Here is a 15116-nt window from a genome sequence, read left to right on the forward strand (position 1 = left end):
GGGAGGAAAGGGAAGGGGGAAGGAAAGGGAAGGGGGAAGGAAAGGGAAGGGGGAAGGAAAGGGAGGGGAAAGGAAAGGGAGGGGAAAGGAAAGGGAGGGGAAAGGGAATGGGAGGGGAGGAGAATGGTAAGGGAAGTGGAAAGGGACCCTCCTCCTTTCTCAGCACGGACTTGGGACCAGCCACGGTGGGGTTAACAAAAAATTGTATACTTAAAATGGTTCCCTCTCTTTCTTCCTTGCCATTTCTGTCCATTTTCTTTTATGCTAGAGTGCGCACCATCAGACGGGACCACTAGTTCGCAGCTTAAAGCCTCTGACTTTGGTGGCTCAGCCAACACGTTCAGCTGGCTCATGTTGCTACAAGGCCATAACAGGAAGGGAAAGGGAAGGGGGAAGAAAAAGGGAAGGGAAAGGTAGGGGGAAGGGGAAAGGGAGGTGTAAGGAGGGGGGAGGGAAAGGGGAAGAAAAAAGGGAAGGGGAGGGAAGGGGAAAGCGACCCTCCTCCTTCCTCAGCACAGACTTGGGACTGGCCATGGTGGAGTTAACAAAAACATTGTATACTGAAAATGGTTCCCTCTCCTTCCTTGCCATTTTTGTCCATTTTCTTTTAAGCTAGAGTGCGCACCATCAGACGGGACCACTAGTTCGCAGCTTAAAGCCTCTGACTTTGGTGGCTCAGCCGACACGTTCAGCTGGCTGATGTTGCTACAAGGCTGGAAAGGGGAAGGGAATGGGAAGGGGGAGATGAAGGGGGGAGGAAAGGGGAGGGGATGAGAAAAGGGGAGGGTATAGGGATGGGAAGGGGAAAGGGACCCTCCTCCTTTCTCAGCACAGACATGGGATCGGCCATGGTGGAGTTAACAAAAACCTTGTATACTGAAAATGGTTTACTCTCCTTCCTTGCCATTTTTTCTATTTTCTTTTATGCTAGAGTGCGCACCAGATGGGACCACTAGTTTGCAGCTTAGAGCCTCTGACTTTGGTGGCTCAGCCAACACGTTCAGCTGGCTGATGTTGCTACAAGGTTGGAAGGGGGAAGGGAAGAGTAAAGAGGGAAGGGGAAGGGGGAAGCAAAGGGGATGGGAAAGGGACCCTCCTCCTTCCTCAGCATGGACTTGTGACCATTTTATTTTATGCTAGAGTGTGCAACATCAGACGGGACCATTAGTTTGCAGCTTAAAGCCTCTGACTTTGGTGGCTCAGCTAACATGTTCAGCTGGCTGATGTTGCTACAAGGCTAAAAGGGGGATGGGAAGAGGGAAGGGTGAGAGTAAGGGGAAGGGAAAGTGAAGGGGAGGGGAAATGGAAGGGGAAAGGTACTTGCCTCCTTTCTCAGCACGGATTTGGGATCGCCCATGGTGGAGTTAACAAAAACCTTGTATACTGAAAATGGTTCCCTCTCCTTCTTCCTTGCCATTTTTGTCCTTTTTTCTTTTATGCTAGAGTGCGCACCAGACGGGACCACTAGTTCACAGCTTAAAGCCTTTGACTTTCGTCGCTCAGCCAACACGTTCAGCTGGCTCATGTTGCTACAAGGCTGGAAGGGGGATGGGAAGAGGGAAGGGGGAAGGGGGAAGGGCGAGACTAGGGGGAAGGGAAAAGGGAAGGGGAAAGGGACCCTCCTCTTTTCTCAGCATGCACTAGCGACCATTTTCTTTTATGCTAGAGTGTGCACCATCAGACGGGACCACTAGTTCGCAGCTTAAACCCTGACTTTGGTGGCTCAGCCGACACGTTTAGCTGGCTCATGTTGCTACAAGGCTGGAACGGAAGGGGAAAGGGAAGGGGGAAGAAAAAGGGAAGGAGAGGGAAGGGGAAAGGGAAAGGGAGGGGGAAAGGAAGGGCGAAGGGAAGGGGAAGTGAAAAGGGACCCTCCTTTCTCAGCACGGACTTGGGACCGGCCATGGTGGAGTTAACAAAAACATTGTATACTGAAAATGGTTCCTTCTTCTTCCTTGCCATTTTTGTCCATTTTCTTTTAAGCTAGAGTGTGCACCATTAGATGGGACCACTAATTTGCAGCTTAAAGCCTCTGACTTTGGTGGCTCAGCCGTCACGTTCAACTGGCTGCTGTTGCTACAAGGCTGGAAGGGGGAAGGGGGAAGGAAAGGGGAAGGGAAAAGGAGGGGGAGGGGAAAGGGAAGGTCTAGGAAAGGGGAAAGTGAAAAGGGACCCCCCTCCTTTCTCAGCACGGACTTGGGACCGGCCATGGTGGAATCAACAAAAACATTGTATACTGAACCAACATCAGCCAACACGTTCAGCTAGCTGATGTTGCTACAAGGCTGGAAAGGGGAAGGGAAGGGAGAAGGAAAGGGGAGGGGGAAAAGGAAAGGGAACCCTCCTCCTTTATCAGCACAGACATGGGATCGGTCATGGTGGAGTTAACAAAAACATTGTATATTGAAAATGGTTCCCTCTCCTTCTTACTTGACATCTTTGTCCATTTTCTTTTATGCTCGAGCATACACTATCAGACGGTAACCACTAGCTCACAGGTTAAAGCCTCTAAATTTGATGGATCAGCTGACACGTTCAGCTGGCTGATGTTGCTACAAGAGGGGAAAGGGGAGGGGAAAGGGGAGGGGAAAGGGGAGGGGAAAGGGGAGGGGAAAGGGGAGGGGAAAGGGGAGGGGAAAGGGGAGGGGAAAGGGGAGGGGAAAGGTACTCACCTCCTTTCTCAGCACGGACTTGGGACCGGTCATGGTGGAGTTAACAAAAACCTTGTATACTGAAAATGGTTTACTCTCCTTCTTCCTTGCCATTTTTGTCAATTTTCTTTTATGCTAGAGTGCGCACTATCAGACGGGACTACTACTTCGCAGCTTAAAGCCTCTGACTTTGGTGGCTCAGCCGACATGTTCAGCTGTTCCATTTCTAAGACAGGTATTTGCACCCACTTCCAGCATAGACTCCCACGGGAGTCTATGCCTCTCCCTGTCCCTACGCGCTGTCTCCTGGGAAACACACAGGAGACAGCGGGGACCAGTTACGACGCGCAGCGTGACTCGCGCATGCGCAGTAGGGAACCGGGAAGTGAAGCCGCAACGCTTCACGTCCTGATTCCCTCACCCAGGATGGCGGCGGTAGCTGCCGAGAGTCGATCGAGTGACCGGGTCGGCTGCCGACATCGCTGGACCCTGGGACAACTTGCTGACGAGAGGGTAATTGATGATGAAATTTTGTTGAAAGTGAAAATCCTGCACCCTAAACTTACTTTCACAAACCCTGCTAACGGTAAAAAACTTACATGTACACCCTGTCATCTGTTACAGTGCTACACCCAGATAGGAAATACCTATAATGGAGAGGTGAGCAAACGGACTGTAAGCAGCAAATAAACACCCTTAGATATATTTTTCACGGAAACTGCTTACGCTCGGGTGATTGAATATGAAACCCTGTTAAATGGGAAAAACCTGCACCTGCCTACGGGCCAGTAATTGACGGTGAAACTCTGTTAAATGTGAAAATCTTGCATTTGCCTGTGCAAACTTTACTGACTGTAAAATATATTACATGAGTATCTGTGTGTCTGCCCCAGTTTACCCCCTGAAATCTGTTGATGCACGGCGAATTGACTGTGAAAGCTTGCTGAACGGGAAAACCTAGCAGGTGCATTGGCAAACCCTGTTGACTGTGAAAACCCTGCATCAGTCTTTCTTATCTAAATAAAACACTAGAATGAGAAGCAGAACTACAAAAGGAACCAAGCCTAAAACCCCAAGGAAAGTTTGAACACTAGTACGATCCAAAAATATTTAACAAAAGAGGGAAACCCAAAAAGCCCTGTCCCTGAAAAACAGCAAGCGACTAAAGAAAAAAAGTCTGCGAAAAAGAAAGGAGAAATACAGGAAAAAACTAAAGCAGACCCCAGGATGGACAACAAAGCAGGTGCAGGAGAGCAAAGTACTTATGCCCAATTGCCAACCAAATCAGAATAGAGATGTTTGAAAGATTAGAAAAAAGACTAGAAAATTCTTTTAAGACAGAAATCGCAACAATGCAAGCTGACTTGGGTCATCTGCTAAAAAGGGTAGAGGAAATGGAGGGCAAGAACGAAAAGCAAGCCTCAGAAATACAAGAACTAAAAACACAAGTTAAAACTCTGCAAACCAGTCAAAGGGAAATATTTTACAGAATAGAAAATCAAGAAAACCAAAGCAGACGCCAGAATCTAAGGATAAGAGCGCTTCCAGAAGAGAGAGGTGAAGAGCTGAAAAAAAACTATGAAGGAAATATTTAACCCTCTACTAGACAGAGGAGAAGAGCAAGAACTCAAAATAGACCGAGTGCATAGGATTAGGAAACCTCTGCATCTAAATGCAGAAATACCCTGGGATATCATAATACGATTTCAGCTATATGAAGATAAGGCAGAGATATGGAAGAGATTGAGAGATAGACTACCACTAAAATACAAGGGTGCAGAACTTCAAATCTTCACAGATCTATCAGTAGAAACACTGAAAAGAAGAAGACTTCTTAGGCCATTATTGGTTCAAATGAGAACGGATAATATTAAATATAGCTGGGGGTTCCCGGCGTCCATAGTAGCCCAGAAAGAAGGTAGATCTGTGAGAATAAAATACCCAGAGGACTTAGAACAGGGGTCTTCAAACTAGGGCCCTCCAGTTGTTCAGGAACTACATTTCCCATCATGCCTAGTCATGTCTGAATGTCAGAGTTTTACAATGCCTCATGGGATGTGTAGTTCCGCAACAGCTGGAGAGCCGTAGTTTGAAGATTCCTGACTTAGAAGATTTCTGTAAGGAAATAGGTGTTCCAAAGTTGGATATACCGGGATGGACAGAAGGATGAAGTCATGAAAGAGGAGGGAAAAGATATTAGCAGAAATTGTAGAAATCGCAGAAAAATCGCAAGAAGCACTAAGAGAAAAAAAGAAAGAAGAAACTATTCAAGTGGATTCTGGGGGGGAGGGGTTTGGGGAGGAAGGAGATGGGGGGAAGATGGGAGTGGAGAAGTGGACTGAGCAGTTGGGAAGCCTGGAGCGCCCCGGGGAAGAGCGGGCTGCTCTTCCACTGGGGGGGTGGCGGGAAAACGGCTGCCACAGTTGGAGTAACACCCCAAGGGTTGGAGACTCGTAGGGGGGAATGGAGAGGGACTCCATTTGTGAGTCAGGAGCCGGAGAGAGGCGGTGGGGAGGGGGGAGGACAAAACTTAGACCCCATAAAGAAGAATCGTAAACTCAGAAATACATCTACATGAAAATAGGATGCAAACAACCCATCTCTATGAAAACAGGTCGCAAATAACTATACCATAACTACAGTTATTTTTTTGACCTACAATGTGCCAGAGCTGAATACACCAACAAAAAAAGGCATAAAATCTTGAAAGAGATCGAGCATCATGGGGCCAGGGTGGTCTTCCTACAGGAGACACCCCTGTCCCATGAAACTAATGTGAGGTTGTATTCCCACAAGCTCCCAACTTGGTACTATGGCGACTCAATGACAAAGGCAAAAGGGGTTGCAATTGGAATAGGTAAGGGAGTTCGGTTCTCCTTGGAGGACAGATTAACTGACCCGGAGAGAAGATTTCTCTTCTTAAGGGGGAAGCTGTTGGGAATGGAATGCACATTGGCTAATATTTATTGCCCTAATAAAGGCCCAACCGTATATTTGGGGGGGCCCTGGAAAAATGATCGGAATTTAAAAAAAAAAGGGAAAGCGTTCATGGCGGGGGACTTCAATTTTTGTATGGATCCAAAACAAGATAGTACGCCCCGTGTACAGGGGACGAGGAGTGTCCAATTGAAGGCGATAAAACAGAAATTGCACCAACACCAGTTAGTAGATATATGGAGAATACAACATCCCAGGACACAAGATTATACGTTCTACTCCCCTGTACACGGGACATACACTAGGATCGATTATTGGCTGATAGAACATAGAATGCTAGACTAATGCCACGTACACACGAGCGGACTTTATGGCAGACTTGGTCCGGCGTACTGGATTTCGTCGGACAATTCGATCATGTGTGGGCTCCAGTGGACTTTGTTTTCTCAAAAGTTGGACGGACTTAGATTTGAAACATGTTTTAAATCAATCCGTCAAAATCGAGTCCGGTCGAAAAGTCCGCTCGTCTGTATGCTAGTTCGATGGACAAAAAGCCACGCTGGGGCAGCTATTGGCTACTGGCTATGAACTTCCTTGTTTTAGTCCGGTCGTACGTCATCACATACGAATTCGATGGACTTTGGTGGATTGTGTGTAGGCAAGTCCGTTCATTTGAAAAGTCCGTCGAAAAGTCCGCCGGGCAAAGTCTGCCGTAAAGTCCGCTCGTGTGTACGCGGCATTAGTAGTCTCCACCAATATAGAAATAACTACACTATCTAACCATGCCCAAATGACCATGAAAATAAAGATACCAGAAACTCAGATACAAGCGTATTCATGGAGGCTAAATGAAGATCTTATAGATATACAAGGGGAGGAGATAATAAAAAAGAATTAGAGCAATATTTTAGCTTAAACGGAACCAGTGAGATTGCAGACGATACCCTGTGGGAGGCTCGTAAAGCCTACATAAGGGGAATCCTGATCTCAATGAGAACTAGGAGAAAGAAGGAAAGAATGAAAAAGATGGCAAAATTGATAGAAGAAATATACCTATTGGAGCAAAAACACAAAAAAGGGAGAGGGCAAGATCAGGAACTGTCACAAGAACTAGTAGTAAAAAGAGATGAATTAAAAGAACTATTAGAGCAGGAAATAAGGAAAACCTTCAATAAAATCTCATGGGGGAATCAAAATAGCAAGTGTCTAGCAAGGATGTTAAGGAAAAAAAAAATCAATAAACTTCATAGAAAAAATACTAAATAAAAAAGTGGAAATGATCTATAATACAAAGGACATAGCGATGGTATTCCGAGACTTCTATGAACAACTATACTCAGTAAACCATAAAGGACAATGGAATGAGGGGAAAAAAGAAAGAATAAAAGAATATCTAAAAAAAGCTAGGATCCCCCGGATAACAGAGGAAAGAGCAATATCCTTAGAAATACCAATAACGGTAGAGGAGATTAATCGGGCGTTAAACGAATCAGCACCAGGAAAAAGTCCAGGGCCAGATGGGTATACGACGTTATACTTAAAAAGGTTTAAAGAAATCCTGACCCTAAAACTATGCACATATATGAATGGATTGGGAAGGAGGTACAAGATGAGTAAAGAGGCCTTATTTTCATCAATTACCATTATAGCAAAAGAAGGCAAAGATAGTACTAAGTTTTCAAACTATAGACCTATATCATTGTTAAACGTGGACACAAAATTGTTCGCGAAAATATTAGCAACAAGGATGAAAGATTTAATGACGGAGCTGGTCCATCCCGATCAAGTGGGCTTTGTACTAGGGACAACGGGGTAAGAACACTTCTGTTACTCCAAAAAAATAAAAGAAGGGAGAGTCCCCGGTCTACTCCTGTCGATAGATGCCGAAAAGGCATTCGACAGGGTAGACTGGGGATTCATGATGAGCACCCTACAGAGCATGGGGATAGGCCCAAGGATGATGCAGTGGATACAAGCATTATATAAAAGGTCCTACAGTAATGGTGAAAGTAAATGGAACATTGTCACCCCCTTTAGAATGAATAACGGGACGAGACAGGGATGCCCCCTGTCCCCGCTCCTGTTTGTGCTGGCGCTGGAACCTTTCCTGGCGACAGTGTGGGGGGGATGCAGACATAGGGGGGTTCAAAGTTGGAGAAGAGGAGCATAAATTAGCTGCATTCGCAGACGATATATTATTCTATATATCAAACCCCCGAATTACAATGCCCAATCTTATGAAAGCACTAAAGGAATACGGAGATCTATCTAATTTTAAGATCAACCCGAGTAAATCCGAAGTATTAAATATAAATATGAAATTGAAAGAGGAACAGAGTTTACAACAAAAGTTTCCATTCCCTTGGAGGAGGACGAAAATAAAATATCTAGGGATCAAACTAACGGCATAGTCAGAGGAAATATATCAACCAAACTATATCCCATTATTAGAGGAGAAATAAAAAGGATAGCAGCACGCCCCCTATCGTGGATGGGCCAGATTAGCGCCCTAAAGATGATAATACTTCTGAAGATCATGTACAAGTTTCAGAAGCTCCTCATATATATACCCCCAGCATATTTTAGAACTTTAAGAATTTTAATCACTAAATTAATATGGCACAATAAGAAACCTAGAATTTCTCTGGCAATTCTGAAGAAAGTAAAAAGCCAAGGGGGATTAAATGTACCTGATTTTTAAAAATATTATGAGGCGGTTCTGTTAACACGCGTGGTGGAATGGGCTAAATCAAACAATGAGAAAAGGTGGGTTAATATAGAACATATAATGGCTAATACACATTTAGGAAGGGATATATGGATACTACCACATAATAGGGCATTGGGAGAAAATACACACACATTGACACGGAGGGTATTAAAAATTTGGGATGCACTACACAAGAAAAATAAATGGAAATATAACTCACCATTAATGGCACTAAAGGAAAATAATTTATTTGCACCGGGGAAAAGTTTGATAGGGGGGAACTGGATTAAAAAAGAAAACGCACAACTACGTGATATAATACAAGGGGGAAAAATTTGCACTTTACAAGAATTAAAAATAAAAAAGATATACTAGAGATTAATGAATGGAGGCATTTTCAGCTTAAACACTTCACAGCAGCACTTCCTCACCCAATAAGAGAAGGAGAAGCACTTACAACGATAGCGCAATTATGTACCATCGAAAAAACAAGTGCGAATATATCTAGGATATATAAATCCTTGATAGAAGGGGAAGATCTGGAAATTCCAACTTTTATAATAAATTGGGAGAGGGAATTGGGGAAATGAGGAAGGAATCAAGAAGTAGGACAAATTCTGAAACTGGTACATGGATCATCAGTAAATAATGGGATGGTGGAAATGAATTATTGAATTATAAATGCGTAATCCTGTGGTATAGAACCCCAGAAATACTAGGGAAATGTCAAACAACGGGGTGTTGGCGGGGCTGTAAAGAAAACGGGAACCATGGCCCATATATGGTGGGGGTGCCCTAAAAGTAGAACGTACTGGAAGGAAATACTGAGATATACCAAGGAAATCACTAATATAGATATACCTGAGGAACCATGGACATGTCTATTTCATGGGGTAGATATCCCGACAAAAGAATATAGAAACTCAATGATTGTACATATGATAAACGCTGCAAAAAGCTTAATACCAAGGAAATGGAAGGAAGTAGAGAGTCCAAAAATTAGAGAGTGGTTTGATAAAATAGAAGAGATATATAACATGGAATTTCTAAGTCAGAGCCATGAGGATACTAGAGAGGGATTCATTAAGAGATGGGAAAAGTGGAAAAAGATTAAATTAACAAAGAAATACGTGAGATTAAGATTACCTAGAGAAGAGGAGAAAGAAGGGTCTGAGGATGGGGTGGAAAGGGGGGGGGAGGAGGGGAAGGGTAAATGAAAGGTATGGAAACAAAATGTGTTAATGTATATCCCTATTGAGTAGGGAAAATGTTTTTCCTTCTTGTGTATAACACATTTTGATAAAATAAAGAATAAAAAAAAAAAAAAAGCCTCTGACTTTGGTGGCTCAGCGGACACGTTCAGCTGGCTGATGTTGCTATGAGGCTGGAAGGGGGAAGGGGAAGGGGGAAGGAAAGGGGGAAGGGAAAGGGGAAGGGAAAGTGACCCTCGTCCTTTCTCAGCATGGACTTGGGACAATTTTCTTTTATGCTAGAGTGTGCACCATCAGACGGGACCAATAGTTCGCAGCTTAAAGCCTCAGACTTTGGTGGCTCAGCCGACCCATTCAGCTGGCTCATGTTGCTACAAGGCTGGAAGGGAAAGGGAAGGGGGAAGAAAAGGGGAAGGTAAAGGAGGAAGGGAAGGGGGAAGGGAAAGGGAAAAAGGGGAAGGGGAAGGGAAGGTGAAAGGGAAGGGGAAAGGGACCCTCCTCCTTTCTCAGCACAAACTTGGGACCGGCCACAGTGGAGTTAACAAAAACATTGTATACTGAAAATGATTCCCTCTCCTTCTTCCTTGCCATTTTTGTCCATTTTCTTTTATGCTAGAGTGTGCACCATCAGACGGGACCACTAGTTCGCAGCTTAAAGCCTCTGACTTTGGTGGCTAAGCGAACATGTTCAGCTGGCTGATGTTGTTACAAGGCTGGAAGGGGGAAGGGGGAAGGGAAGGGGAGGGGAAAGGGGAGGGGGAAGGGGAGGGGGAAAGTGAAAGGGACCCTCCTCCTTTCTCAGCACGGACTTGCTGAGAGTTAAAAAAAAAACATTGTATACTGAAAATGGTTCCCTCTCCTTCTTCCTTGCCATTTTTGTCCATTTTCTTTTATGCTCGAGTGTGCACCATCAGGCAGGACCACTAGTTCGCAGCTGAAAGCCTCTGACTTTGGTGGCTCAGCCAACACGTTCAGCTGGCTTATGTTGCTACAAGGCGGGAAGGGGAGAGAGAAGGGAAGGGGAGAGAGAAGGGAAGGGGAGAGAGAAGGGAAGGGGAGAGAGAAGGGAAGGGGAGAGAGAAGGGAAGGGGAGAGAGAAGGGAAGGGGAGAGAGAAGGGAAGGGGAGAGAGAAGGGAAGGGGAGAGAGAAGGGAAGGGGAGAGAGAAGGGAAGGGGAGAGAGAAGGGAAGGGGAGAGAGAAGGGAAGGGGAGAGAGAAGGGAAGGGGAGAGAGAAGGGAAGGGGAGAGAGAAGGGAAGGGGAGAGAGAAGGGAAGGGGAGAGAGAAGGGAAGGGGGGAAGGGACTCTCCTCCTTTCTCAGCACGGACTTCGGACCGGCCATGGTGGACTTAACAAAAATATTATATACTGAAAAATGGTTCCCTCTCCTTCTTCCTTGCCATTTTTGTCCATTTTCTATTATGCTAGAGTGTGCACCATCAGACGGGACCACTAGTTCGCAGCTTAAAGCCTCTGACTTTGGTGGCTAAGCGAACATGTTCAGCTGGCTGATGCGGTTACAAGGGGGGAAGGGGAAAGGGAAGGGGAAAGGGAAGGGGAAAGGGAAGGGGAAAGGGAAGGGGAAAGGGAAGGGGAAAGGGAAGGGGAAAGGGAAGGGGAAAGGGAAGGGGAAAGGGAAGGGGAAAGGGAAGGGGAAAGGGAAGGGGAAAGGGAAGGGGAAAGGGAAAGGGAAGGGGAAAGGGACGCTCCTCCTTTCTCAGCACAGACTTGGGACCAGCCACAGTGGAATTAAAAAAAACATGCGAGTGTGTACCATCAGACTGGACCACTAGTTCGCAGCCTCTGACTTTGATGGCTCAGCCGACACGTTCAGCTGGTGGATTCTGTGCACAATTACAATAATGTGATAATAAATGGGTGAAATTCCCGCGTTATCAGTGAATAAATAAATTTAAAGAAGTAAATTAGTCGCTGTAATCATCTATAGCGTATAGAAATGTGGAAGTGAAGTGACGCTGCACTGCTAATACTGATAGAAATATTTACAGATAAAAGCATAATTAAATCCAGTGATAATTTACCAATTCAATATATGTAAATTAGAAGAAACCCAATTTTTTCAGTAAGTGAATATACATATATAAACAATAATACATTCATAATCCTCTAAATATTAAAAAAATGTTCCATAATTCTTCAAAATACAAATAAATATATAATATCAATGTCTCGTGTCTTTACTTTGCCGCTCACCTCCTGTGCTAAAAGAACATCTCCGTCCCTCGATCTGAGCTTGCACACTGGTCACGTCACTCCAGCTGAACGCCAAATCAGCTGAAGCGCGGCCTCGTCTTGCGCATGCGCAGTACATCCCGGGCAATATTCGATGGGGGGGGGCACTTCTCGACAGCTTCTCCCCTCCCCTTACTTTTACCAGCCCCTCCCCTCTACGCCATTGGACAACATACTCGTACCTTCAGCAACGCGCCCCCAAATCCAGCCAATGCACCTTAGAGGGTATAGCCCACCCTTTACGGTTTGCGAGTCGCACATGCGCTGTAGTCTGCTTTGAGATTAGGGTTATTAACACTTTAGTGTCTGCTGTGAGCGAGCTCGGTGAGCATGTCGGCTTGGTTCGGTGCGCGCGGGGCTAGGCTTTGGCGGCCTCTCCTATATAGAGGTTATCGCACCGAGCGCGGCGTGTACGGCTATAGACCGAAGAAGAGCGACTCCAATGGCAGCCGAATGCGTGGACCGCTCAGCGAGACAGCTGGTGGCAGAGCAGGTGTGTGTGGGGGGAATGTCAGTGCCAGATCCGCATTGAGGGTGTAGTGTGATCTCCCCGATCAGTGTGTGTGTAGTGTGATCTCCCCGATCAGTGTGTGTGTAGTGTGATCTCCCCGATCAGTGTGTGTGTAGTGTGATCTCCCCGATCAGTGTGTGTGTAGTGTGATCTCCCCGATCAGTGTGTGTGTGTGTAGTGTGATCTCCCCGATCAGTGTGTGTGTAGTGTGATCTCCCCGATCAGTGTGTGTGTAGTGTGATCTCCCCGATCAGTGTGTGTGTAGTGTGATCTCCCCGATCAGTGTGTGTGTGTGTAGTGTGATCTCCCCGATCAGTGTGTGTGTAGTGTGATCTCCCCGATCAGTGTGTGTGTAGTGTGATCTCCCCGATCAGTGTGTGTGTAGTGTGATCTCCCCGATCAGTGTGTGTGTAGTGTGATCTCCCCGATCAGTGTGTGTGTGTGTAGTGTGATCTCCCCGATCAGTGTGTGTGTGTGTGTGTGTAGTGTGATCTCCCCGATCAGTGTGTGTAGTGTGATCTCCCCGATCAGTGTGTGTGTAGTGTGATCTCCCCGATCAGTGTGTGTGTGTGTGTGTGTGTAGTGTGATCTCCCCGATCAGTGTGTGTAGTGTGATCTCCCCGATCAGTGTGTGTGTAGTGTGATCTCCCCGATCAGTGTGTGTAGTGTGATCTCCCCGATCAGTGTGTGTGTGTGTGTGTAGTGTGATCTCCCCGATCAGTGTGTGTAGTGTGATCTCCCCGATCAGTGTGTGTAGTGTGATCTCCCCGATCAGTGTGTGTAGTGTGATCTCCCCGATCAGTGTGTGTGTAGTGTGATCTCCCCGATCAGTGTGTGTGTAGTGTGATCTCCCCGATCAGTGTGTGTGTGTGTGTGTAGTGTGATCTCCCCGATCAGTGTGTGTAGTGTGATCTCCCCGATCAGTGTGTGTAGTGTGATCTCCCCGATCAGTGTGTGTGTGTAGTGTGATCTCCCCAATCACTGTGTGTGTGTATAGTGTGATCTCCCCAATCACTGTGTGTGTGTATAGTGTGATCTCCCCAATCACTGTGTGTGTGTATAGTGTGATCTCCCCAATCACTGTGTGTGTGTGTATAGTGTGATCTCCCCAATCACTGTGTGTGTAGTGTGATCTCCCCGATCAGTGTGTGTAGTGTGATCTCCCCGATCAGTGTGTGTAGTGTGATCTCCCCGATCAGTGTGTGTGTGTAGTGTGATCTCCCCAATCACTGTGTGTGTGTATAGTGTGATCTCCCCAATCACTGTGTGTGTGTATAGTGTGATCTCCCCAATCACTGTGTGTGTGTATAGTGTGATCTCCCCAATCACTGTGTGTGTGTGTAGTGTGATCTCCCCAATCACTGTGTGTGTGTGTATAGTGTGATCTCCCCAATCACTGTGTGTGTGTGTATAGTGTGATCTCCCCAATCACTGTGTGTGTGTGTATAGTGTGATCTCCCCAATCACTGTGTGTGTGTGTATAGTGTGATCTCCCCAATCACTGTGTGTGTGTGTATAGTGTGATCTCCCCAATCACTGTGTGTGTGTGTGTGTAGTGTGATCTCCCCAATCACTGTGTGTGTGTGTGTAGTGTGATCTCCCCAATCACTGTGTGTGTGTGTGTGTGTGTAGTGTGATCTCCCCAATCACTGTGTGTGTGTGTGTAGTGTGATCTCCCCAATCACTGTGTGTGTATAGTGTGATCTCCCCGATCAGTATGTGTGTAGTGTGATCTCCTATCTACCGCATATTATAAGTCACTGGCAGGATGTACAATCCCCTCCATGTACACAGCACACTCCTCATTAGGTCACATGGGATTTTCTCATGGCTCCTCCCATCTGTCCTCAGGTGTCCTGTTATAGAATAAAAATGGACTCTCTCCTTCAGTTTCATAATAAAAATCACATTAACTAGAATAACCTCATCAGTGTACACTCCTTCATTACCGGAACCAAGCATCCAACACTCCTCCCATAATGAACCCAAAAATGTATTCTATATTGCAGTTTACCACTCATTAAATGTGGTGCTTGCATTTATTTTTTTTAGGCTTTCTTTCCTTCTGTTTTCACCTTGTGATCTTTCCGATAACACACTTCCTGAATTAGAGTGCCCCCGCTCTGGATGAAGGAGCACAGGAGGATCTGCAGCATTGTCAGTCCGGGAAGGGGTTAGACGTACTAGCAGATTTTGACACACTTAGAAATTGAAGCCAAACTCCAGCTCATTACCTTATAAGTGAGAAAATGTGAAACTGCTCTAATAGACTAATATAAATGGCAATTGACCATCATAAGGTACAAGAAAAAAAGCCATGTAAATATATGGAGCATATAAATAATTGCTCATAAAAAATATGCGATCAATACATGTGCAAAAGTGCATAATCATGTGCATCAGTGCAAATCTTGAGACATCCATATAATAAATGCGATGACCACCCAAGTGCTGATGAGTATTGAAAGTTTGTTGATGAAAGTATGAAGTGTCAGATCCACCGTCACCAAATATAAAAGCTGGCCGCTTACTAGAGACCCATGACCCCCCACTACAGAGGGTCTGGGTAAGCTGTAAAGGAATAATCACTCCGGACCTCCATCAAAAACCAGACGGCTCCGCTATGTTGAAAAGTTGGGGGCCTTGATATCAGATGGATCAGTAGCGGGACAGCAAACCCTCAGCACGGAAAGCATGTCACTTCTGGTTTGCGTTAGCCTCTCTTCTCACCCTACGTGATATGTCACGCACATGTTACTTCTTCTTCTTACCCTCTGTGAAGAAGTAACATGTGCGTGACATATCACGTAGGGTTGTACCTTATGATGGTCAATTGTCATTTAT

At 45.6% G+C, this 15116-nt stretch overlaps 1 protein-coding gene across 2 annotated transcripts in view; it reads left to right on the forward strand.

The window, feature by feature from the left end:
- The first annotated feature begins 11946 nt into the window (after window positions 1-11946).
- DHTKD1 (dehydrogenase E1 and transketolase domain containing 1) overlaps window positions 11947-15116 on the forward strand; it is a 77995-nt gene continuing 74825 nt past the window's right edge. Inside the window, exon 1 of one of the 2 annotated variants that reach the window (XM_073619497.1) lies at window positions 11947-12254. In XM_073619497.1, the coding sequence (XP_073475598.1) occupies window positions 12092-12254 (163 nt within the window). In that variant the 5' untranslated portion in view covers window positions 11947-12091. The remainder of the gene's footprint in view (window positions 12255-15116) is intronic. The other variant, XM_073619496.1, reaches the window with a different exon arrangement.

The sequence above is a fragment of the Aquarana catesbeiana genome, linkage group LG03 (assembly GCF_042186555.1).
Source record: "Aquarana catesbeiana isolate 2022-GZ linkage group LG03, ASM4218655v1, whole genome shotgun sequence".
Taxonomy (NCBI): domain Eukaryota; kingdom Metazoa; phylum Chordata; class Amphibia; order Anura; family Ranidae; genus Aquarana; species Aquarana catesbeiana.